The sequence below is a fragment of the Vombatus ursinus genome, unplaced genomic scaffold (assembly GCF_900497805.2).
Source record: "Vombatus ursinus unplaced genomic scaffold, bare-nosed wombat genome assembly UNPS02000580.1, whole genome shotgun sequence".
NCBI lineage: Eukaryota > Metazoa > Chordata > Mammalia > Diprotodontia > Vombatidae > Vombatus > Vombatus ursinus.
In genome coordinates, this window is record NW_020940358.1 from 13,592,808 (window position 1) to 13,619,830 (window position 27,023).

General features: G+C 43.3%; 1 protein-coding gene across 2 annotated transcripts; it reads right to left on the reverse strand.

Moving 5' to 3' along the window:
- Positions 1-481: 481 nt before the first annotated feature.
- NPEPL1 (aminopeptidase like 1) lies at positions 482-25,357 on the reverse strand. 2 transcript variants are annotated; one of them, XM_027850583.1, is made up of 12 exons: positions 25,193-25,357; positions 23,491-23,676; positions 21,977-22,144; positions 20,208-20,297; positions 19,053-19,134; positions 17,441-17,583; positions 16,757-16,834; positions 5,551-5,651; positions 4,199-4,322; positions 3,663-3,839; positions 2,324-2,434; positions 482-1,372 (listed from the first exon to the last, which is right to left on the reverse strand). In XM_027850583.1, the coding sequence occupies exons 1-12, from the start codon at positions 25,340-25,342 to the stop codon at positions 1,217-1,219; spliced, it is 1,566 nt and encodes a 521-aa protein (XP_027706384.1). In that variant the 5' UTR covers positions 25,343-25,357; the 3' UTR covers positions 482-1,216. The 2 variants fall into 2 exon arrangements, with proteins under 2 accessions (XP_027706384.1, XP_027706391.1); XM_027850590.1 differs by lacking the exon at positions 25,193-25,357 and adding an exon at positions 24,594-24,725.
- Positions 25,358-27,023: the final 1,666 nt, after the last annotated feature.

Here is a 27,023-nt window from a genome sequence, read left to right on the forward strand (position 1 = left end):
GAGGGGCTAGTCAGTCTAAGTCTGACATCCCATAATTCTCAGAAAGGAATGAGGGGGCTGGTAGAAGACACAAATCAGTTCTGAGCACCTACTCTTTGTAGTCAATGGTATTTTCAGAGTCTCATTTTCCAAGAGGACCCAATTCTTCTAGGATTCTTAACACTTCCATCATATGTAAGTCCATCCATATGAGTCCTCCATTCATGCAGAGGTATATAGCCCATCCATAGTTAGTAAATGGTTTGGCTAGCAGAGCTACTTTGGACAAAAAGTATATCCCTGGTGGAGATTCTTAGTAGGACTGGTCTTTGGAGTGCAGACGCTCCATTCACCATACCCATATACTAAGCTTTTCCATTTTGCTAGTACCTACCAGAGCTTGTTCTCTGATGACATATAGTCCTGGAGAGCCCAGGGTCACCCCTACAGCAATATGATAAAAAGACAAAAAGAAAAAAAATTAAAAAATCACTCAGAGAGGGATGATGCACTTGGATTTAATAAAATCTTAAGTAAATTATAAGTAGCCAGAGCAAAAGAATCCTTTCACTCTGTAGATGAAATTGATTCTCAAGTCTGGATCCATCATAGTTAATATTTTCTGTCCTTCCAAAGGGAAGCACTAGCTGAAGACGTGGCCTGGCCTAGGGTCTGTGCACCTTTTCTCTGGGCAGCAGGAAGGTGAGAGACCTGCAGCCAGCAGTGGAGGCTATGATGTGCTGGGCGTTGGGACTGCTGATGCTACAGAGATGCAGCCAGGGTAGCTCCTTCTTCCTGCCTGCATTTTGAGAAGCAGAAGCTTCCTCAAGAACCTGAGTCAGATGACCTCATGGCAGTACAGTGAATAATCCTCTGCTTTATAGGACCACAGACAGGCTGAAGTGATGCTGTGAGGTCACAGTGAAGGTCATGCTCTTCTTCTGTTCTTGGGATTTAGTGAAGTTTGCAAAAGCCAAGGGAGCCGAATTGTTAGGTAACTGTGCGAACCAGCATCTCACAAAAAAACAAGCCCAAACAACCCCTGACCCTCCCTTCCCTCCCTCCTAACCCCCAAACCTCTTAAAAAGTAGGAAGGAGCAATTTCATCATCATGACAGTAAAAAAATTCCAATTTCTAATGCGAAATCTTGCAGTTGCTTAAAATTAATCAGTGCAAAGTGAGGTAAAAGACCCTACAGGTGTGTGGGCCCTGGGGGTGGGCTAAGGTGGAAGAGGATCACACTAGGCGCCGCCTTTTGCAGTCTCTTTCCATGTCTCCCTGAGGGTCTGCATCTTCACCCAAAGGAGACACCATGTTCAGCAGTGGATCTTCAGAGGCTCCACCAAAGAGAGATAGCAAGAGGGCCACACCATAGCCTGTAGCTCGCTCCCCCTAGAAGCAAACCATGACACAACTGAATAGAACACAAAGGAGCATTTTTCTATAAGTATCATGAGGAAGGCAGTGATTCTGCTGCTGCTGTTGAGAATCAAGTCACAATGTAAGCATAAACCAATTTTAAGTTTTCTTTGGATTATCTACAACTATTTTTCTACGGGCACGAAAATCCAGAGTTGGCTATAGTAGGTTTATGGCAAAAGGCTTCCTTCAAGCATTACCATCCTCTACTGGGCAAAGAAAATTGAACTCACTTGTGTCCACATCACTTCCTATCCCTAGCATTCTGCTGGGCTGGGAATATTGGGGGGGGGGGGGAATGATGTTAGGGGCCCCCTAACACATTGAGGATCACACAACTGAGATGTCCCAGGGTAGGGACACAGATCATATGCCAATTGTTCTGTTCTAGGGAGACTCAATTCTGGTGCAAACCACCCACAATGACAGTTTGAGCCACTCTGAGTGAGTCTAAGGGCACAACATGCTTCTGGTTAACCTGAACCACAGCCAAAGAGCCAGAAAACACCCCAAGAGTATGGAAGAAAAAAGTCTTGGCTGAAAGCAATATGGGTTTTGCCTGAAATGTAAATGTAGGAGAGTTGAAGAAACATCTTTAAAAATCAATCAAGAGGCAGGAAGAGAAAGCAATGACAAACATATAACAATGAGGAGTAATTTAGGGAGAAAGGGCCTAAGACAGGGATGGGGAACCTGTGGCCTTGAGGTCATATGAAGCCCTCTAGGTCTTCAAGTGCGGCCCTTTGCCTGAATCTAAACTTCACAGAACAAATCCTTTTATTAAGGGGATTTGTTCCGTGAAGTTTGGATTGTGAAAGGGCTGTACTTGAGGACCTAGAGAGCCACATGTGGCCTTGAGGTTGCAGGTTTCCCACCCCTGGACTCTAGGAGAGCAGGATAGGAAGAGAATTTCCAGATACTCACTGCATGCACTGGGGAAGCAATATCCAGGTGGACCCATACACCAGGCCAGTCAAAGCCAATATGGGAGGCAATGAAGAGGCCAGCACAGGAGCTGGGGCTGTTGTCTCGGTCCTGGGAAGAGTTTAAGATGTTACACTTTGCAGAGAGGTCTTACTGGTCTGCAGAAGGGAGGTGAGAATTTACAAAAGGCCTCATTATTCTTAAACCTGATCAGCTGCAGAAAGTGAGAGTGACAGCTTTCTGGACCTGTTCTATAGCTCCAGAGCTGAAAGCTGCCTTGCTCACTTTCAGGGGGCATGGGTACTATTGTCTTGGTAAATTCATGCCACAGTAACCAAAGAATCAAAAGGTTGGGTCTCCAGGAACACAAAGCTCCTATGCATTAAAAACAGTTTTACTGATCACTTACAATGTGCAGAGCACCAGGCTGGGGAGTGGGGAGAGGGGAGAATACAAACAATCCCAACACAGAGTCCCTACCCTTGAGTACATGGTCTGGCTGGAGAGACAAGACACATATGCAAAGACACACAAATCTTTAATCCAAGACATACCACATGGTAGTGTGTGAAAATTCCAGCTTTGCTGTTCACTGTGGTCACATCAGAATCCCTATTTCCCACACTCCCATTTCTCTTTGCTTCTGACCCTTCCCTGAATCTGGAGTATCTTCCCCCCACTTATCATTCAAAACAAGGTGCCTTAACCCCAGTCACTATGCTTCCTGCCCACTCTCTGGCCATCCCTGCTGCCAAGCAACGCCCAAAGCCCCCCATCCGCCCATGCCCAACTCCTGTTCCCCTACTAGTTCTTGGAACCATGATCAAATCACCTCTGCTGATTCCAGACAGGATGGGTCAATTTACTTCCCTATAGCTCCAGTTCCTGTTCCTGTAACTTTCCTGGCCAGGGTGTCTCCCCCTGACAACTACTCTCCTTGTGTTGTCTCCCCCATTAGAATGTAAACTCCTTGAGAGCAGGGACTGTTTTTCCTTTTGTGTTTGTATCTTCAGCACTTTGTGTAGTGCTTAGCACACAGGAAGCACTTAAAAGTGTTCATTCATTTATTCACGCACAGAACCAGTTTCTCTTCAGTGCACCATCCTTTACACACTCAATCTAACTTGCTGTCTTCTCTGTCTTCTAAGTGTTCTCATGTCTTTTTCAGGAACACATGGACGTACAGTTGTGTACTCGCACTCCTCAAGAGTGGAAGCAGTGGCTTCCCTTTTCTGTGCATCTATCCCCTTTTATCTTACTTAGCTCAGACACTGTGGTAGCCTTGCTTAAGTCTCAATCAATGTTGCTAATTTGATTAAGATTCTGAAAGTGAACCTACCGCCACTGAGTTCTTCATATCTGCAACAGCCGAGGTAAATTCACTGAAGTGAAGTTCTGGGCAATAGACCAGGGGGTGCACCAAGTCCCCACAGTTCCTTCCAGCTTTCACACATGCTGCCTCCCACTCTTCACTATTGGTGAGGACAGCGGCGTGGTACTTCCCTGTGGCAATTCCCTAGAATAGGGAGGGGTAAAATAGGAAGATAGTAAGAGAAAGACAGGGACAAAAAAAAAAAACAACAAAGAAATACAGAGAGGGACACAGGGATAGAAAGAAAGAAAGAAAAAGAAAATGGCCTCACTTGCCTATATATCAAACAACAGTTTGATATATATCTTGCCTACCTCAGCCCCAGGCTGGTAAGATGTGAGAGACAGAAGAGACAGCAGCTTCCCTCCCCACCAGACCTCAAGAAATTCTACTTTCAAACAAAGGGATGCCCCTTTGGGACATGGGGAAGAAGTGATCAGCAATCCAAGGATTAGGAACATGGGGCCAGAGCCCTCTGGAGACCCCTGCCCTGCCTCCCATACCTGAGCTCCAGTGAGTGTAGCCATATCTAGAATGATGTCAGCCCCTAGGTCCTTGCAGGCATAGGACACTCCATCAGCAAGCACCAGTCTGCCTTCGGCATCTGTGTTGTTGATTTCCACAGTCCTGGGGAAACAAAGCTCATTCCAATTCTGTAATAGGATTCTATGTCATTTACAGGTTCCCTGGGAATGAAGTGCCCAATTATAATTCCCTCTAGTTGCATGGAACTTTATAGTAGATCTTAATAACAGGATATAATATGATCTACACAACCATCCCCAGTGAGTAGATATTGCATGCCCATTTTACAAATGGGGAAACTAGGTCTCTGAATCCTAGCACAGTGCTGTGTCCACAGTACCACACTGCTTCTATTCAGCTTAACAGAAGACTCAAAGTATTACCTAAGAAGGGTCCTCCTGCCTCAAAAAGACATCAAGCCAAAATGTTCTCAGCTAGCCTCACTGCTGCCTGCCCCTGAACAAGTCTGTCAGAGCTGTTTATAGTCAAAGTTCTGTTTGATGGAAAGCTCACAAACACACACAGTAGCAGCATGATCTAGAAAGACTCCTGAATCCAGAGACCTGGTTTCTAGGCTTGGGCCTGCCAGTGACTTGTTCTGGGACCCTGGGGCAAACTGCTTAGCTGCTTTACTACCTGTTTCCCACTAGAGTGAGAGTATACCACCTGTCCTTACCTATATTCTAGGGGAAAAGTAAGCTGACAAGGAAACGCTTTGGCAATAAAAATGCCAGATCGGCATTTCTTAAACTTCAACCTACAGAATCCTGATATTCTGGGTGATGTGACTAGGGGATTCTGTCAGGAGAATGTCAGTTCTAATGGTTATTCCCTTCTAAAATATTAACAGTCTAATTATGAATCAATAAAAAAATGCTTATTGTGTGTTTCAATGTTTCCATAGGCAGGCTTAACCTCCATTATTTAATTTCACAATTTCTTTGACCACACTTTATCACCAGAATATTCCATAAAGCCAACTCTGTGATCATTGGACAGCCACTGAAACTCTCTATGCTTCAATTTCCTCTTCTGTAAAATGTTGGGGTCGGGGCTTCAGGATCTCTAAGGTCCCAACCAGGCCTGTGATCCTAATAGCACCTGTGAATTCAGTCAATAGACATGATCCAAAGTATCCCACTGTCAAATAAGATTGCAAGACATTGTGCTATGGAAATACAAAAGATTACAATGCTTATGGTACATCTGACAGAAACTAGTGATGAAAATATGCACTGGATGAAATGGGGAGGAAAAAAAAAAGGTTGAATGATGAATACAAAGTTGTATGGGAAAGGTGCATTCAAGGAAAGTATGGAGACAACCTTACTTTCCTGAGTACAGCAGGTGAATGTCATCAGGTCTCGTTGCATTCGGCCCCACAGAGTTCTCCGCCAAGCAAAACACAGCATGGAGATTGTCTTTGAAGCCCTGAAAGAAGGTAAATGTGATGGCTGGGAGTAACCAGAGTGGAATCAGTTACATCCTGCCAGGACTTGGTTAGAACAACCCCACATCATACCCATGCCCTATTTTTCTGCTGGCCTCCTCAGTCTTGCAGGGGACTATGTAGGAGGCAAGGCAGTGGGTGTGAAAATCAAATGGGATTTTTAAAGTCCAAACATCTGTGTTTGGAGAGAGAACTTCCAAAGAAAGCTGACTACATGGAAGATGAATCATCTAAAGCCACACAGTTTTTTTGAAACTGAAACAAGGGCTAGGAGTGAAGAGACATGGACTTTTAGCCTGGCTTTGCCTCTCACTCCCCCGTGACCCTGGGCAAGTCACTTTCCCTTACTAGACTTTGCTTTCCTCAGTAAGGCAAAGAAATTAGACTAAGAGAAGAGGAAGTAAGAACTAGATTGGTCTACAATCTTACTAAGACCGTTCTCTTAAGACATTGTCTAGGCCCTGACAAAGGCAAAATGCTTAAAAAAAAAAATCTGTGCTAGTACACCCTGGAAAAGGCCCACCCAACTACCCTTCATTTCCCTCTCTCATACAGAACCAGGAGCAACCTCTATCCTCCATGCCCTCCCCAAAGCCCAGGGTACCTCTCCCTAAGCAAGGTTCCTTCTCTCTGCCAGCTTCAAAAGGCTCTATGATAGATGCTAGTATCAGATCAAAACTTCCTCCTTGAACATTGGGATGGCTGATTGCTCAACTGCAGGTATGAAAGCTGCTGATCTCACATGAATCCTTTGCTGCCCCAAACCATTGTGAGATGCAGGCAGAACATATCCATTTTATAGATGGAGAAACTGAGGCTCATAAGTTAAAGTAACTGGCCTAATAATGCCACAAAGCTAGCAAACTGCACAGCTGAAACTAGAATCAAAGTTTTCTACACTGAAGTCCAGGGCTCTGGGAATGTAGCCCAAGGAACCAGCAAAGGCAAAATGCTTTTAAAAACTTGTCCCAGACCCCAATGGATAAGTGACCAAAAAATATGAACAAACAGTTCTTCAAAAAAGAACTACAAACTATTAAGAACCATATAAAAATTGCTCCAAATCACTTATAAGAGAAATGCAAATCTAAACAACTAAGGTTTCACCTTATACCCAACAACTGCAAATTAGCAAAGATGACAAAAGATAAGAAAGTCTTTTGGTTGTGGAAAGAGAGGCATACAAATCAGTGCTGGTGGAATTGCAAATTGGTATAGACATTCTGGAAAGCAATCTGGAAAAAATGACTAAAATATTCATGCCTTTTGATCCCACTATTCGGTGTGCAAAGCCCAAGGTCAGAGACACAAAGAAAAATTCCATATACACCAAAATATTTACAGCAGCACTTTTTAGAGTACCAAAGAACTGAAGAAAAAAATGGGTATCTATTGATTGGAAAGTTCCTAAACAAAATAAATGAGGGCACACTAACATCATGGAACAATATTGTACCATAAGGAACGAATATGAAGATTATATGGGAAAACTTACGAACTGATAGAATGTGAAGAAAGAAGAATCAGGAAAACAATGCACACAATGTAAATGGAAGCAGCAGCCACAAAAGTCAAAACTGAATGTTGGAAAATCATATGACTGAGCTTGATTCCTGAAGAAGATAGGTAAAATGTACCTTTGTCCCTCCTATGCAGCGATGGGGAACTATGGGAGTGGGACACAGTATACACTGTCAGATCTGAACGATGCATTGATTAGTTTTCTTTAATAGCTTTTCCCATCTCGTTCCAAGGGGTACCTCTCTGAGTGGGAGAGTTAGGAAGAATACAGCGGGAAATAAAAAACAATGTAAAAACAAGACACCACATAAAATTAAAACTGACTCCAACGTATCCTATAAGAAGACCTAGATGTCTCCCTTCCCTTTAGAAGGAGGCAGGAAGGAGCCAACAGTTCTGTACATTGTTTTTGGATATGTGACTATCCCGGCATGTGCTGATAAGTATCACTGCACTGGGCAAAAAACAAGTGGAATAATTTCCTTTTAAGATACAATAAATGCCACAATGGGAGGTTTTCCTCCATGCCACAGGCCTGCCTAATATCATAAGGCATCTTTGTTATTCATTACAGAGAAGCTTGATCTGAGGCTTTCAACAGACAAATTTAATAAACACTGATTAAGTGTCAACTGTATGCCGAACATTCTGCTAGGCAGAGAAACAAAGCTTACATAAGACATCATCTCTGCCTTCATGAAATGTATAGATGTATAGTTGTATATGTGTGCATGTGTGTGTGTGTGTGTGTGTGTGTGCAAACAGAGGGGGAGAGTGCTAAGATAAAACACAAAGGGTAAAACATAAATACATTAAAGAGGTCCAAAATGAAGTGTGTGTAAAATATGCCAGGAAAGATCACCAATGAAAGAAACAAAGTACTGATGTACTTCTTGGAGCAGGTGGTTTTTGGGTTGGGTTTTAGAGGATGAATTTAAACATTCGAATTCAATCCAAAGGGTACTTATTAAGTGTCTCCTATGTGACATTGGCACAAAGGTAAAACAAAAAACAATCTCTGATCCTAAGGACTAGAGGTAAACAGAAAAGCACACACATGATAATTTCAACAAAAGGTAGAGGGTAAAAACAACTAAGAGAACAGGAAAGGCTTTGCAGAGGAAGCAGCACAAGAATTGGGTCTTGAAGGAAGTCAAACATTTCAAGAGGGAAAGTGAGGAAGAGGACTGTCCAGGCAGAGGTAGGGAATGGAATGCAGAGTTCTGGGGAAAGCAAGGAGGCTAATTTGGCTAGAATGTAGAATGTGGCTGAATTGGGCTGGAATCCCTGGGATGCAGACTAAAGTCACGCTGGGGGAGTCAAGATGGCAGCTTAAGGACCAACACCCAGCTGACCTTTCCCAACTTTCCTCTCCAAACAACTTTAAAGTAACATCTCAAATCAAATTTTGGAGTGGCAGAGTCCACAAAAGGTCCAGTGAGACATTTTGCCAGACTAAGAAAACTTAAGAGGTTGACAGAAGTCTCCACCAGGGTGGAAGCATTTCCGGAGCTCACACGCATGGTGGCAGCAATAGCAGGTACAGTAGTAACAGAAGTTTCAGGAACTCTCAGCTCAGAAATGGTAAGGGAGTGAGACAACTGGTCAGAAAGAGTTTACAGGGGACTCTTTGCTGGCAATGGGTACAGCTGGCACTGTATCGCCCAAAATATCTACCCATACAAAGTTCTGGGTGGCAGTTCCAGGGTGGAGAGGAGCACTGGGGGGTTGGTCACAAGGTAACAGAGGCCCTGGTCACAGTTCCAAAGCAAAGATGAGTGCTAGCGCTTGCGACTCCAGGGGACCAGAGTCTCTTCCTAGGTAAAGACCAGAGCACAGACCAGGAAAGCAGTGACCACACTTCTCTCAGGAATACACCACCTTGGAAGCACCAAAAACTTATAGACCCTAGAACTAACTCTGAAAATAGCAGCACAAAAAAAGCGTGAAGCTTGGGACAGTGCTTCCCACCCCAAGTGAGTAGGGCCCAACCTGAACATAAAGTACAAAGTCAAGAAATATGCTTGAAAAAATGAGTATAAAAAAAAGAAAAAAAAAAAGGAATCTGACCGTAAAAAAAAAACTGCTATGGTGGGAGGGAAGGTATAATCTGAGAAGATAATAATATGAAAAGAATTACAAGCAAAGCCTCAAAGAAAAATGCTAATCAGACCCAAACCCAACAAGAATTCCTAGAAGAGTTAAAGAGATAAGTGTTGGAGAGGAAAAATTGGGAAAAGAAATGAGAGTGATGCAAGAAAATTAGGAAAAGAGAATTAACAGCTTGGTTAAAAAAAAAAAAAAAGAGGCATAAAAAATACTGAAGAAAATAACACCTTAAAAAACAGAACTAGCCAAATGGTAAAAGAGGCACAAAAATGCACAGGAGAGAACTCCTTAAAAGCAGAACTTGACAAATGGTAAAGAGGACACAAAAATTCACTGAAGAAAAGAACTCCTTAAAAAACAAGAATTGGCCAAGTGGAAGTGATACAAAATCTCATTGAAGAAAATAATTCCTTAAAAATTAGAATTGGGCTAATGGAAGCTATTGACTTCATGAGATATCAAGAAACAATGAAATAAAATCAAAAGAATGAAAAAAAAATAGAAGAAAATGTGAGATATCTTATTGGAAAAACAACTACCCTGAAAAATAGATTGAGGAGAGATAACTTAAAAATTATTGGATTACCTGAAAGCCATGATCAAAGAAAGAGCCTAGACATCATATTTCAAGAAATTATCAAGGAAAAGTACCTTGATATTCTAGAACCAGAGGGTAAAATAGAAATTGAAAGAATCTACCTATCGCCTCCTGACAGAGTTCCCAAAATGAAAATTCCCAGTAAAATTCCAGAGCTCTCAGGTCAAAGAGAAAATACTTCAAGCAACCAGAAAGAAACAGTTCAAATATTGTGGAGCTACAGTCAGGATCTCATAAAATTTAGCAGCTTCCACATTAAAGAAGTGGAGGGCTTGGAATATTCCAGGAGGCAAAGGAGCTAAAATTACAACCAAGAATAGCCTACCCAGCAAAACTGAGTGTAATCTTTCACGGGAAAAAATAGATATTTAATGAAACAGAGGACTTTCAAGCATTCCTGATCAAAAGACCAGAGCTGAATAGAAAATCTGACATTCAAATAGAAGACTCAAGGGAAGCATAAAAAGGTAAACATGAAAGAATAATCATAAGGGACTCAATAAAATTGAACTGTTTACATTCCTATATGGGAAGATGATACATGTTACTCCTAAGAACTTTATCATTATTAGGGTAGTTAAAAGGAGTTCACACAGAGGGCACGGGTATGACTTGATTATGTTGAAATGATCTCAAAAAAAAAAAGAGGGTTAAAAAGAATGATGCACTGGGAGAAGGGGGAAAGGAGAGGTGGAATGGGAAATTTTTTTCTCATATAAAAGAGGTACACAAAAAAGAGTTTTTACAAAGGAGGGGAAAATGGGGGGTGGAGTTGGCATGCTTGAACCTCACTCTCATTGGAATTGGTTCAAAAAGGGAAAAATACACACACACACACACACTCTCTCTCTCTTTCTCTCTCTCTCTCTCAGCTGTATATAGAAATGTTACTTACCCAATAGGGAAATAGGAGGGGAGGGGATAAGGGAAAGGAAGGAGGGATGATAAAAGGGAAGAAGGATTAAGGCAAGCAGTGGTCAGAAGCAAAACAGACTTTTGAGGATGACTAGGATAAAAAGGAACAGAAAATGGGATGGAAGGAAATACACAGTTAATTATCATAACTGTGAATATGAATGGGATGAGCTCACCCATAAAATGAAAGCCAATAGAATGGATTAGAAACCAGAATCCAACAATATGTCGTTTACAAGGGACATGGTTGAAAAAGAAAGATACACATAGAGTTAAAATAAAGGGCTGGAGCAGAATATAATATGCTTCAGCTAAAGTAAAAAAAGGCAGGGGTAGCAATTGTGATCTCAGACAAAGCAAAAGCAAAAATAGACCTAATTAAAAAGGATAATTAGAGAAACTACATTTTGCTAAAAAGGTACCATAGACAATGAAATAATGCCTATATTTTTATAGCAAGTTTCTTTGACAAAGACCTTCTTTCTTAAATTTATACTGAATACAGAACTGAGTCAAATTTATAAAAATAAAAGCCATTCTCCAATTAATAAATGGTTAAAGGATATAAACAGGCAATTTTCAGAAGGAATCAAATCTATCATCATATAAAAAAATTATCTAAATCACTACCGATTAGAGAAAGGCAAATTGAAATAACTCTGACATACCACCTCACACCTATCAGAAACAACAAACACTAGAAGAGATGAGGGACAGATAGGTACATCAATGAGCTACTGGTGGAGTAGTGCATAGGTCCAACCATTCCGGAGAACAATTTGGAACTATACCCAAAGGGCTATAAAACTATGCATGCCCAATAATACTATTACTAGGTCTGTACCCTAAAGAGATCAAAGAAAAAGGAAAAGGACCTATATGTACAAAAATATTTGTAGCAGCTCTTTTTGTGGTGGCAAAGAACTGAAAATCAAGGGGATCCTCATCAGTTGGGGAATGGTTAAACAAGTTGTGGCATATGATTGTGACAAGGGGGCTGTTTTCAGAAAAACATGGGAAGAGGTGATGTTGTGGTGACACAATAAACAAATCTTGGGAACAAATTAATTGGCTAGAGGGGATAGGGAGAGCGAAGAGTTGAAGATGACTGTAACAGCATTAACTAGTTATTAAAAGCGTGGTGATAATATTGTCATTCATTTCATAATCCTGTTCATGATTCCTAAGCATTTTAGATTTTTTTTTTTATTTCTGTAAAATAACTTTTGGGGAATATAGTTTGAATTACTTTCAAAATCTTTAAACTTTGAAATAACCATCTAATTTGGTTCTATTTTATAGTTAACTTAAAAGAGACAGGTAGAACTGAGAGTCATCTGCATAAAGGTGACAATTGAACCTATGAATGATGAGATCACTGAGCAAGGACAAGAGGGCCCAGGACAGAGACTTGAGAGTACACTTCAAGTTAGGGGGCAGGACATGGATGATGATCCAGCAAAGGAGACTAAGTGATCAGACAGGCAGGAAAAAGCAGTTTCGTGAAAAACCAAGTAGAAAGACTTAAAGGAGGGAGTTATCAACAGTGTCAAATAGGGCAGAGAGGTCAAGGAGGATGAGGGTTTAGACCAGGCCACATGGTTTTGCAGTCAACAGATCACTGGTAACTTTGAAGGGAGCAGTCAGATGTCAGATTGGAAGGGAACTAAGGTGTGAGAGGAAAGCAAATAACAACAATTAGTGTAGAGTTTTGTTTTGTTTTTCCCTTTAAAAGAGAGGAGAGAGGACAAATGGCTTGAGTTGATATAAGGTCAGGTTAAGTTTTTTTTAAGGATGAAGGTGGCCCTGGCATCTTCAGCAGGGAAGGAGCCAATAGACTAGGAGAAATTCAAAGCTGGGGTAGAGGGAGAGGAGGCAATCCAAAGGTCAGGCAAATGGAGTATTGTGAGCAAAGGGAAAATATAGGAAGGAGCAGGGATGTTCAGGGGCACAGAGTAATCCATCTTAGCTAATGTACAGAAATCCTGGTGGGGAAGATAAGTGAGAAAAAGTTGAAAAAAAGGTGGGCTGGCCAAAGATTGTAGAGGATTTTGAATGAAGAGTAATTTGAATTTTCCTTGGTAGGTAGTAAGAATGCCACTGAAGATTTTTCAACGGAGGAGTGACATGACCAGATCCATACATAAGATTATCTGACTTTGGTAAAGAGAATGGATTGGAAAAGGAAAGAGAATAGAGGAGGCCTATGAAGAAGTTATTTCAAGAATCCAGAGAGTGGTAGCAATGGAAATATAGAGGAGGGCATGGGTGTGTGAGATACTTCAGAAGCAAGAGGATTTGGCAACCGATTGGATATGAGCGATGAGGTGGATAAAAAATCAAAAAAAGGCCCTGATACCCATATACTTGGTTTCTATCCTGATTCTGTCCCCCAATGTCCAGCCAAGGAACAAAATGATCCGATAAATTCATTCATACTATAAATAATGTCTTAATGTGTTACATGTCTCAGAGATTATTGTATATGTAAAAGAGACAACGGGATAGAACGTAAGCTCTTTGAGAGCAGGAACTTTTTTATTTTTGTCTTTGTATCTCCAGGGCTTAGCATAGTAGGCCCTTAATAGACGCTTGTTGATTGATAACAATGGTTCAGACCAAAGGAATGAATCACTAATAGTGGACTTTTAGGAACCAGCATGAGAGAACTTTTCCAGATTTCCACATTTTATTGATGCTAAATCCCAATAATCCTGATTTCTATAAGAAAGGAAAATCCAAGCTAAATGGCTACCCGTTACTGTGATCTACCAGATGGGTTATCGTCAAAGAACTTCCACAGAACTGATACAGATGAATCAATGTCTCCTTCTAAGTTCCTCAACTTGGCTACAATATCAGAAAACCAAAGCTACTATATTCCAAAAAAGCATCTCAGTAAGCAGAGCCCATTCTAACAGTAGGCCTTATTTTATTGAGAAACTTTTTGATAAGCTGACTAAACCAAAGAACCTCCCCCAAACCACTGGGAAATTCACTGAAATGTAACAGAAGGAAAGAAGGAAGGAAAAAAAAAACTGTCAAGGCTCCATCCTTTACAGGTTTGTCTCAGGTACTTCCTTAGATGCCTGAAATTAGTTTCTCTCAGGCAGATAAAGCACTGCCCTTTTTACAATTTTGTGTATATTATCCATTTGTTTGGGAAATTCATTTTTCAGATGACACAAAGGTAGAAGAATGCATGAACTGGATGAGACCTTTGAGATCAGCCAGTCCAATCCCTGATTTAATGGATAGGAAAACTGAATTCCAAAGAGGGGAAGTCACTTAGCCAAAATTACTACATACATCAGGCCCATTTCTAAATCATCACAAACTCTAAATTCCTAACCACAGAATTAATGAGATCTAATTGTATGTCTCATTACCCCCTCATTTATTACCTCCCACCCTGCAGTAGCATCTACAACTCAAATTCTCTGACTCTTACTCAATATTAGAACTGGAGATCATAGTTTTATAGATTTAGAGCTGAAAGGGACCACAGAGGCTGACTAATCTAATCTCTTCATTTTACAGAGTGGACACTGAGGCCAAGAGAGGTTAAGTGACTTGCTCTGATTCAAAGTGGCAATAAATAGCAGAGCCAGGATTCATGCGTGGGTCCTTTGACTCCAGCATCTTTTCCACTTCATCATGTTGCTTCTCATCACATCAACCCTCCCACTGACCCCTGGCTGGGAATTCACTCTTTTCCAATTACTTAGTTGGCCCAGTTAACAGAATTTTTCTGGTGTTTTAAAAAATGTTTTTAAAAGTTTTCCTAGGAAAGGACACTTCCAAGCCCACGAAAGTGTCAGGGGAAGCACAACTATTCATGTTCACAATTCACTTAAAATGCAGCAGCCTCTTGGTGCTGGGAACTCTACATGTGATTTGCAGCCACTGGCGATGGGAAATTCTATCACACTAGCAACTGAACTAAGATGCACTCCAGCCTTCTCCAATCTGGTTTCAGTTGTAGGTCTCTAATGATTAATCCGCAAGGTTTACATTTCTCTAACTTCAAATGGGTCTGCTATGGCTTCAATACAAAGTGAAAAGGGTAATTCAGGGTTGAGGAACTGGAATTTGGAATCTGGCCACATCCTTCCATATTAATCCAGAAGGATGAAGGCTCTTTTGAGCCTCCAATGCTTCTTGGAGGGAAACCACTGTTCATTGAGTCTGTTATCTCTGATTTATAAGGGAGATAAGGGCCCCTTTGGCTGCATCTGAATGTTTTCCTTCAGAGTGGTTCACAATTGCTATTTCTAGCACCAGCTTTATGTTGATCTCCTTCCATCTGGCCAGGGGAAGAAACTGATAGTCAACGCTCTGCTGAACTATGAAGTACTGGCATAGAAGTTCCTAGCCTGTAGGCCAATCCAGTTTCTCAGACAAGATCATTATCTACTTCTAAAAGCCCCGTTCCCATTTGAATCCAATAGTCTACATATGGCTATTATTTTTAGTTTAAATAAATGCCAGGATTTAAGGTAGCAGTCTATTTTGGTCGAAAAGAAGGACAGGGTTCAACCTAAAGTCCTCCAGACAACAGAAGAATCACTCTGAAGAATGAAGTTTTAAGTAACTTCTCTCTACCTGGTTAACTTGGAATCAAGTATCCTGATGTCCTTTTGACCCTGGGAGAAAACCACTGTAAAAACTGATGACAAAAACCATAAGCTCCCAAGGTTCCTGCAACTTCAGTCCAGCCACACCCCTACTGGAACCTCAGAAAATAAGGCCAGGCAGAGCTGGCTTCTCAACAAGATAGCATCTAAGCCCTTTCCATGCTGTGCTCTAATAAAGAATTGTGACTGATGAGAAGGGCTAGTGGTTGATATGAGAGGACAGCGGAAAACTATGGTGAGTGACACCTAGACAAAAATTCTCCATTATTAATTAGCCCTCAAACTCAGGTACCACAACCATTAATGAGCTGGTCTATGCTTGGTTTACATTCACAGGTTTGCTCTTTTCTGGAACTACTGTCAAGTTATAAGTTCAAATGTTTCCTGGGCTTTCAGTATTAGAATTTTAACCAGAATAACCTCCTCAGGCTTTCAATTCCTCTCATCTGCAGGAGTAAACTTTCTTTCTGTTGAGCCAAATACTCACCTATCATGGGATCCACAACCCAATCTCCTACTACTGATGCAGACACAAAATATATGTTATTATTGCTATTCACCACCTTGACACAATCTAAGGTCTACTTCTGAGGCTAGGAGCTACAAACACCCCAGCTCTGACACTTCTTAGTTATGTGACCATGAATGGTCAAATCATTTTACTTCTATAAAACTGAACTAACCCTTACACCATTTCCCTCATAGTGTTTATTAAAAGGTAAGCACTTTACAAACCCTGAAGGGTTTAGTTTGATTCTGACAAAGCCAAGAAAAAGAGGAAGTGATGTATAGGTGTTTGGAACAGGGATAGTTCCTTGGCTTAAGAAATAAATGAAAATTGGAAATCATCTGGTCCAAATGCTTCATTCTGAGGCTATAAAGGACTGCACTCCAGAAAAGGGAAGTGACTTGCCAGTAAGTCACAGACCTGAGGATCTGAACCCAGGGCAGCTTCCTTCCAAACTGAAGGACTATAACTTGGTTACATAAAAAAATATGGAACAAAAACATGAGCAGCAGCCCAGGGTATAACTGCAAAGACCCGGACTGTGGCATGGTCATGTGGGACCAGCACCATGGCTGCTAGTTACATGTCATGGGGGATTGTTGCACCTACCTGACCTCACCTCCCTCTGAATGAGATGCCTTTCCAAAGTCTCTTCCAGCTCTGAAGGCCCAAATTGGGGCCTTTGTCATCACTTCTGATCATTGTCACCAGGTCAGGCTTAGCTGCCTGGATAGGCATCAGCAGAGGTGCCCAGAAAGCTTCCTCACTACAGGATGAAGATATCTGGACTTTACTTACCTGTCTGACGGCAGCTCTGAAGGCTCCCAGGACAGCTGCTGCTCCCCCACAGTCACGCTTCATGCCAGGCATGGTGGTCTGTTAGCACAGAGACAAGGAGAATAGGTGAAAAGCCAGACACAGATCCACAGCCCACCCAGTACCTCAAACACATAGTCACAGGTGTGGTCTCATCCTCACAGGGTGCTTCCCATTTACCTCGGCTTCCATGGAATAGTCTGTGATCCCAAAACCACCCTCCCCTCTAATGACCTATAGAACCCTAGGTATGGATGGCAGCAGCAACCTGAGATACCAAATAAAACTGGGAACAGAACTAGTAAAAGGAAAGGGGAGAATACTGTTCTAAAATAGCTCCTTCATTATCTTGAGCTCATCACTAGTGACACTTCTGCCTGGGCTTTGGGGCACTTGGTATGCTCAGAGTCCTGGGCTATAAAGAGGTTTTAGTTGGGGGGCCCTCAAAGAAGACCTTTCCCAAGCTATGAGACTACTGTGCCAGAGACAGAAAACATCATTAAAACGCTGATGCCCCTTCTATTCTTTTCCCAATCCAGCTCCTCAAAAGCATGTCTCAGACTCCTCAGGCTCTAGAAGCAGGGGTACCTCAGAGAAATCTGGCCGGGTGACTCTGGCCCCAATCACCCTTTAGTACAGCCCTCAAGGCCAGCCATGGGATCTCACCTTCCCTTTAATGCTGAGCCCCCCGGTGTCATACACAATGCCTTTACCAACCCAGGCGATGGTCTGGGTGGCACCCTCAGGCGTATGACTGAGAACCGCCAGTGCAGGGGGATGAACAGCAGCTTTGCCAACTCCATAAATACCTATTGGGTAGAAGAGAGATCCATTTGTGAAGCCACCACCAATCTCAACACAAACCTGACCATGGTCACTGGCTTATATTTGTATATAATTAGGTCCGTACACATCACTTCCCCCAATAGACTGCAAGTTCCTTGAGGGCAGCTTTGTAACCCCAGTACCTAGCACAGTGCCTGGCTGTCAAACTATTAGTGTTTAATAAGTACTTGTTCACTGTTTGATCCAAACAGGGCCTAAAAAAATTCTCTCAGGTCATCTGGGATGAGGAGCTACCTCTCAGGACCCTTGGACTCCACTGTTCAGCAAACTCACAGTGGTACAAGGGATACAAACTAACTCACAGAATCACAGAGGGAAACTGAGGCCACCTCCACCTGTATAACATATCCCAAAACAGCATTCTACACCAGAGGTGTCAAACTTCCAACCTGCTCAGAACCAGGTTAAAATATAATTGGGAAATGTTTAACAAAATAAATAAAAATACAACACAACATAAATAATTTTCATTTGAGATTTTCTAAGTCAACAAGGGCTCAAAATGATTTATTTCTATTTGAGTTTGACATCACTGGGCTGGATTTTACTTAAGACCTCAAGTGAAGTGGAATCCATTACTTCCTAGGGACTCCCCTTTTGGATAGCTCTAACACTGAGTCACTTGATCCATGTCTCATTTTAATGTCATCCTAAGCAAAGTATTTCCTGGGGCCAAATCTGCTGCAGGTAAAAGGCAATCATATTCTCTTCTGAAGTAAAATACTTCAGTGTAATGCCCAAATCTTGCTCTCATCAGAAAGTCAATCCCTGACTACTGCCCTCTATCCTAGCTTTTCTAGTTAGTACCATTGAGTTATACTCTGCCATCTCCCCTAAAGAGACATATTTCTTGAGGGAATAAGCCATATAGTACATTAAAAAAAAATTTCTCCCATGCTACAGTGAGAGCCCTATAGAAACTCAACAAAAAATAGCTGGGGTGAATAAATTATCTCCATCTTTGCTCTTCCCCCTCCCAAAATGACATGGAAAGTGGAGATGTGAAGAGGATTTTAATGTTCAATGGAACAAACAAACCTTCAGAAAGTGAGTGACTGCTTCCCTCCTCTTACAGATTCTGCTCTGGCTCATAGGCTCAGATACCAGAGACAGGCATATATTTCCTTCTGATCTGATGCAAAGGGATGAATAACATTGCCTCTGTGACAATCTGACTGTGTGGTCAACATGCCCAACTAAGCACAGAGCTGCAGCTGGATGTGCTGAGACCGGTCCTTGGCAAAAATTCATCATGAGGGGGCAGCTAGGTAGTGCAGTGGATAGAGCACTGGCCCTGAAGTCAGGAGGACCCGAGTTCAAATCGGGCCTCAGACCAAATACTTGACACTTACTAGCTGTGTGACCCTGGGCAGGTCACTTAACCCCAATTGCCTAAAAAGGGACAAAAAAAAAACCGCGTCATGGGACCTACCTCCAAATCCTCTCTGCTTTAGTTCCTCATCCCGGATAATGGTTGGAACTATCCCCAGGTCTTTTCCAACTTTTTTAATTTCCTGGAAGGTTATGTAAGGGAAAAAACAAAAAACAAGCTGAAAATGGATTCAAACCTACTTCTCTGATGATGATGAACCCTTAAGTGTTTTTTGAATGGTTGAGAGCACCTGTTCTTTCCTGCCTCGCCACCAGCCACTGACAGCTGCACTGAATCCATGGGCACGCACAGTAAGGTGGCCTCAAAAATGAGGCTCCTCATTTCTTTGGGTTGGGCCAAGATTAAACAGCAGAGGAAGAGCATGATGCTTTTATCTCTACCATGGGATCATGAGGGCTTATGAGGATGACTACCACCTCTATATGTCCCATGGCCCCCACAAACCTTTGCTTTGGAATAAACCATTTCCTCTGCAGGTTTACCTAGATGAGAATGCTGATTCTCCCTGCCTTCTCAATCTTCCTTTTTGCCCCCCTGAAGAGTCTCACCTGTGCCACCCTGATTTCAGTTATCTTCCTATGTGTTAGATACCCCAATTCCCAACCAGAGAGTAAGCCCTCCAAGAGCAGGACCTATGTCTTCTACATATATGGATGTTAGAGGTAGAAGGGACCTAAGAAGTCACCTCCTGGAAAATGACTTGCCCAAGGATACAGAAAACTGTCTTCATAGACTCATGGATTGAAGAGCTGGAAGAGATCCCATAAAGGTCATCTAATCTGAACCCCTTCACTTTATAGATGAGGAAACTAAGGCTCAGAGAGTGTATATTACTTCTCCAAGGTCTTACAGCTAGTAAATGCTAAACTGGGATTTGATCCCAGGTTCACTGATTCCCAATCTAGCTCTCTTCCCATTGCACCATGTCAGCTGGGCCAGAACTAGCACCATGGTCCCCAAGTACCCACACTAGAATATCCTGTGTCTTCCCAGTAACTAAACATAATTCCTTGCGCATAGGAGTTGCTTAATAACCATTGGCTGATGGTTACGATGATTACTTTGAGGATGAAAAAACTTTAGTCAGCCAGGAAACTTTGGCAAAGTTACCAAGACATCATTCTGTTACTCTCACTCCATCAGAATGCCCTCCTCCCTCTCTGCAGCCCAATATGCCAGGAGGGCGTCACAAACCTCAAGAAAGTTATCTGTATTCATCTCATTACAGGGTGTGTCAACAATTCGGGCAGCCAGCCTCACACCTTCAGTTGCACTGGTCAAACACTGGAAACACAGAAAAGCCAAAGGAATAGTCAACAAGGGGATAGGGGTGCTGAAGGTGTGAATCAAGTATCTATTAACTAAACACACACAACAGCTGAGGTGCAAACCTCCATCAGAGTGAATATGTCACACTACAGGCTGTGAATTTACTGACAAAGTAGACTCCTTGAGGATGGAGATAGGTGCTCCAAATCCTCCCCACCCACACTAGATTCCCATTTCCTTAAGACCCCCATATTAAGCTGGCTATAGCATACTGAGTTGTTAACACAACTTAAAAAATGGAGCAAAGATATGTGTTCTGCAGAAGATGGAATTTAGTGGAATAGTACATCTGGTATCGTAAAGAGGAACAATGACTTTTTTTTCTTTTTACAATCACCTTTTCTTAAAGAAAGAGGGAAAGGAAACAAATTATCACCCACCATTTATACAATTTTCTATTATTGATGGCAATTTAACTGGGTAGTTGAATTGTAGGCAAAGAAGGAGACTGATGTGAGATTTAAGAATTGCCAATCAGGAAGAAACCTATAGCAAGAGGTACACACACAAACACACACACACACACACACACACACACACACACACACACACACACACACACACACACTCACTCACTCACTCACTCTCTCTCTCTTTCTTGTAACTAATCAGTTGCTCCAGCTAGCTCCTGAACTCCTGATCTTCCTCAGAGAGAACTTTGCAGGTAAACTGACCTCATCAAAAACAGCCTAAATCTTAATGCTGGTTTCTGCCCATCCTTATATCACCACCCTATGTGTGCTTAAGTGTCTTGCCCTGAACTGATTTACACAATTTTCTCTATTCCTCATTCCATTACTACTTTCATAGTCTAAGGCAGTGAAAATCTAACCTGTTGGTTTAGCTTAATTTCCCATCTTTAAAAGCCTAGATGCAAAAAGGGGGAAAGAATCTGATTTGGAAGAAGTCAATGTTAAAAGAAAAGTGGAATGACTATGTGTGACTCCTGGTGAAGGATAGGAGGAAATTGGTGAGTCTCCCATCATCTTCTCTGGCTTCATCATGGCAAGCATGGCAGAGGATTGAAAGCCCAACCCCATGCTTGTTCTCCAATTTACTATCAAATTTTCGGAGACAGTCCCAGGCTATACTGAGTTAAAAAAGAGGCTTATTTACATTTGACAACTTAGATATGAAATATGTCTATGTAACCTTTTCAGCCCTGCGAAGATTACACACTATCTTTTGATTCAAACACTTGTCAGGGAAAATGAGCGAGTTCCCTTACTGTATGGTAGATACTGAAAGCTAACTACATGCCGAAATCAGAGATGTTACTATCAGAACTATCCTGGCTCATTACTCATCTGACCCTGCTATATCAAACCCACAGTGCACTAACACCACAGAAGTCATCTCAAAGGTAACAAGAGACATTTTCTCTCCAAAGGGCACTGGTTGTAACACTCCACCCAGAAAAGAGCAGATGTGAGGATTCTTTTCGTATTAGAAAACCAAGTGTCAGAAAAAGTCCAGGAAGCTGGACTCAGAAAAGGCCTTTCTGACTTTCTTAGCTTTTCCTAGAGAAAATGAGGAGAGTAACACTCCCAACCCATGAAAAGTCCTATGAGAGCCCTAGGATTGTCTGTGCCTGCACTGAGGTCAGCGTGAAATAGTTTGAATCCAACACCCACTTTTAGAGTAGTCACTTCCACAGGTCCATTGTTCTGTCCGACCAGGAAGAACTCCACAGTGACAGTCTTCTCTGTGCGTCTTGAGGCACTAGATCGGTGCGTGAAAAGGGGGAAAGCTCGGGCCAGGGCACATGCAGAAGCAAATACTTCTGATCGTTCACAGACCATCTGCAACACAAAAATGTGGAAGTGAGAGGGAAGGAGGGAAGAAGTCAGAATGTGATCGACCAATTCCAGGGTTGATGAATCTAAGATTTTTTGGAATTATGGCTTTTATGTATGTATCATATTCCCACCCTACCAGCCAAAGCTCCTTGAAGCCAAGGACTATGTTATTTTTTTTAAGTGAATAAAGGATTTATTAAGCACATACTCTGTGCATAGCATTATGCTATGTGCTAGGGATACAAATAGCAAAGTAAGGCAGAGTGATCTTCACCTTTTTATTTTGCTCAGTATTTAGAACGATGAATTGGAACAAAGCAGGAACTTAATAGATGTTTGCTGAAATAAAAGGGGGAAATCTTCATTTAAAGTGTGAGAGTGTAGGCCTGACAAGAATTTCTAATATAGGAGTGTAGGTGAATTTTGTTAATTGTGATGAAGAAAACCAAAGCCAGCTACTACAATCCATGCCTGGGGTCCAGAACCAGATGAAAAAAGAAAATCCAGAACACAGGAAAATGCAACATTCCCTACTAAAAGTGAACCCTCTAGCCAGTACTCCCTTGTTGGAGAATGAATGGAGAAGTTTCATTTATTTTTTTTCTTTCTGAAAAAAAGTGACATGAAGAATAAATCACAGAATTACAACATTTTGGACCCTGGTAGACATCTAGTTCAACTGATTGACCAGCAACAAGAAATAAGCAGAAGCAGGGTGCCGGGCACATAAATATTAAGCACTAATAAACGTTAAGTATAATCTAATAACTTACAGGATGACCATGATGATGTAAAGGAAAACAACTTTGAAAGACTACAGAACTCTGATCAATGCTTTGACCAATCAGTTTCAGAGGACTGATGATGAAGTATGGCTCTTCCCTCTTGGCTGAGAGTTGAAGGATGAGATGCAGAATGAGATATGTATTTACAGGCATGGGCAATCTGCTGATTTATTTTGCTTGACTATTTTGTTACAAGAGGAGGGGGCAGTAATTCAAAGTGTCATAAAAACAGAAAGAAAAGAATGTCAAACATTAAAAAAAACCAAGGGAAAATTTTTTTAAAGTCTAGAAGGTGACAAACAGGGCAATTTTGTTACTCTCTTGTCAAATTTAATATATAGTGTAAAAAAAACAAACTATGTAACATGCGTTCAGTTTCATATACAATCCTTTTTTTGTTCTTTGTACATTGGAAATGTTTGTGTTTGATACTGATTATTAATGATTGAACATAATAAAAACCAAAAAAAAACCATGTAAAACTTCTCAAAGGAAAAAAAAAGCAAAAAATGAAAATCTGCCCTCCCCCCACTTATTCCATTCAATTTCCCAGGGCCCACTTACCAAAATACATCTGTTGGTTCCCCCTGGAAGGCAATTTCTTACAAGGCGGGTGATGAACTGGGCTGCAGAGGGACTGTTGTGCCGACTCACTCGGGAAGGAAGTGCTGCCACTGTGGCATAGTTCAAGTAGAGAGGACAGCTGTCTGTAGGGTTAGGATTGAGTGTGCCTAATGCAGTCTGCCAAATCTGATAGGAGGGTGGGACAGAGAAAGAGAGAGCACAGACATGAAAAATCAGAATGACAGCAGTAAGAGACATTCCTGTATGTGAGCTTGTGCTCATCTAAAAGGCCATGCATTTTCACAGTTTCCCCATGGCAGCCACTACTTGGCAATTAGAGAGATGTGTCACATCTTGCTGGAGTTAAGTTTCGTTCCCCCTCAACCTTTTCCCTATCATAGGATTTAAGCAGATGCCTCTGGTCAAAATTAAAAGGCCAAGCTGGGGCCTAGTTTCTAAATTTTTCTAAATTACAAATGGTTTGAGTCACATTAACTGATGTCCTTGGAAGGAAAGGGCCAATGGCTCCATTCCAAAATTACAAGTAGAAAGCCAAACCCTGAGGATTCCAAAATGCAAAATCAGATAGCAGAAAACTTCAAAGCTGGGCCTCGGGTAACAGGAATAGGAAAATCCAACCCCCTTAGAAATTAGTTTCCTAGAGAGACTCAAAAATCTTTGGCTTTTTTCTCCCTCCTTTTTTCCAAGTGGCCTTAAAAGAGGAAGGAGAGGAGGAGTCGGGTCTGGGTGACATCACTCACATCCTCAAAGAACCTCTAGGCTCCAGATACCCTGGAGAGCAGCTTTTCCAAGCAGAAGGCAAAACCAGAAATGAAAGGGGGAGGGGAAGCTATGTTTTGAGTTCAATGTTATCCTATTCTGACCACCCAACTCAGCATTCCACTGAGATGTAACAGCGGGTGGGAGCTGAGCTTAAAAAAAAAAAAAAAAAAAAGGGAAATGGCCCCTTATGTAAAAGGTCAGGGTGGTGAGTGGAAAGAACACAGGGCAAAGAAACAGAAAATATGGGTTACGGGCCTAGGTCTCTCTGGCCTCAGTTTCTTCATCTGTAAAAGGAAGATAAGACTTTGTGCCCTCCGTACCTCACGTATCTCGAAAGGAGGACTCCAAAGCTGGATATATACAAAGATAAGGGGCTCCAGGGTTTCCGGGACTGAACGTTTCTTCCAAACCACTTCACCCCGACCCCCATCTCCCATCCCCTCTCTGGAGCCGGAGCAGGGGGCACTGCCTGGCTAGGACCCCAGCCCTGGAATGAGGGCAGCAGACAAATCCTAATGGTCAGAGAGGGCTGGTGTTAGGAGGGGCCACTTACACCGGCCACATCACGGCCCTCCCTCCTCCTCGTCGGGCCTGGGCCTTCCCTTGCACCCCCAGCCCCCGGCAGTCCAGACCCCCGCCTGGGCAGGGTGTGTACAGGAGTGGGGGGAGAGTGGGTGTGGGAGGGGGCCGCTCTGGCCCCAGGGTCGGTGGGTCTGTAAGACGGGGAGGAGTGCAGGGTGGCCCTTAGCTATCGTGACAGCGTCTCCCCGGCGGCTCCAGATGGAAGGCGGGGAGTCCCTGGGCCCAGGGATGAGACGCGGGGGGGAGGGCGGCAGTGGGAGGGGGAACTTCGTGCACGGTCCGAGGGAGGCGGCCCGCAGCCCCGCCCGGCCCGGCCTGGCCCCGGGCTCCAGCTCACCTCCTCGGTGACACGGGGCTGCAGCTTCCCGCGGAGGTGGCTCCAGGGCACGCGGTGCAGGTTCTGCAGCTGGCCCAGCAGCAGGACCGGCCGGCTCTGCGGGTCGCCGTCCCCAGCACTCGCCATGAACTGCAGCCCCACGTTCGCCATCTTCGGAGCCCCGGCCCGCCCGGGCCCCGCCGCGGCTCCAGCGCCGCCCCGTCCCTAGGTGCCCGCCGGCCGCACTCCGCCTCCCCCTGGCTCCCCCACCGGCCAGGGTTCTCACGCTCGCGAGAACTCGGGCCCCGGCCGGTGAGGAAGGGGACCGGGTGGGGTGGGCTCTGCCTGGGGGGCGGGGCGAAGGAACAGGGAGGGCTCCGCCTGGAGAAGGGGCGGGGCGAAGGAATGGTGAGGGCTCCGCCTGGGGAAGGGGCGGGGCGAAAGAATGGGGAGGGCTCCGCCTGGATAAGGGGCGTGGCGAAGGAAGAGTTTCGAGCGTCGTCTGCCCAGGGGAGCGGGGAAGCTCCAGCTCTGCGAGGGCAGAGAAGGGATCCAGGAGGCCAGGGTGTAAAGCGACCAGGGAGGGCTCTGTCTTGGGAGGTGGGACCTGAGGCGGGCTCTGCGGGGAGGGGGTGGGGATGAAGCAACGCCAGGACTTTCGTAAGCTAGGCATGCTCTGGTGGCTTTTGCAACTACATCCAGGGCTGCAGGACTTTTGGGGGCGGGGATTTCTTCGAGGGAGGACGCGAAATGCACCCTGCTGACTTGCTTTATTGAGTATTTTTAGTTTGAGCTGAGAGAAGGAAAGTGTCTGAAAAGCAGCCTCGGTGTCTGGGGGTGTCTACGGTTGGGCTCTTAGTACCCACTTCCCCTCACCCCCAAGGCACCAACTCCGGGAGTCAGAAAAGGACAGAGACTAGAGGGAATAAGCCCCCCCTCTTTAGTCTTCAAACCCAGATGTGGACTCCCCCGCCCCACTCCTGACCCCTCGGAATATTTGGGGAAACTTGTAGCCTCGTGTTTTTTCCAAAGGCAGCCCCAATTCCTGACCTCCCAAGTTTACTCCCATAGTTCACTTTTTGAGGTGGAGAGGTGGACAGATTGAAACAGATCCTGATCTAGAGTAAATGAAGAGGTGGGTAAAAAGATCCCCCCCTCTTCCCCTTTACTTTCCTTGCACATTACCTTGCCCCACATCCCTAGCTGCTACTCTTTTTTTTGTTCCTTTGCCTCCAGTTGCCTCCACCTATCACATTCTATAGCCTCGCTTTTCAAAGCTTCAAAGCACCTGGTTTTCCCTAGATAAAAGTAAACTACATTGCCATAAGCAGGAGTGGAAGCTGGATGTTTTTACAAGTGAGTAAAAGCCACAGAAGGCTGGTGTTGGAAAAAGGCAATCTGGGAGAGTGGATAGGGGTCCCGTCCTTGGAGTCAGAACCAGACATCTACCTCTAAAACACACTAACTGTGGGTACTTATGTGGGCATGTTGTTTCCTCCCATTAACTGTGTATCCCTAGAGCTCTGTATGTAGTAGGAGTTTAATAATTACCTGTCAGTGCTTCCGATTATATATATAGGTTTCCCCTTCACTGTTACCATACATTATAGGTCGGGGGCGGGGGGGGGGGGGGGACCCATCTATACACAATCCTTTTCAAATGTGTTCTTCCCTGTTTAGGTTTGTTAATTAACTACCTTGCAGGAAGGATTAAAGTTTCATTTCTATGCCCTTAAAACCATACTGACTGTGGCATTGAATAAACCTTACAAAATTAAAATCACAACCCCGTTTCAATGAACTTTTGAACCAATATTCACTTAAAATGTATAAAGTAAAACGCCTTGTCCTT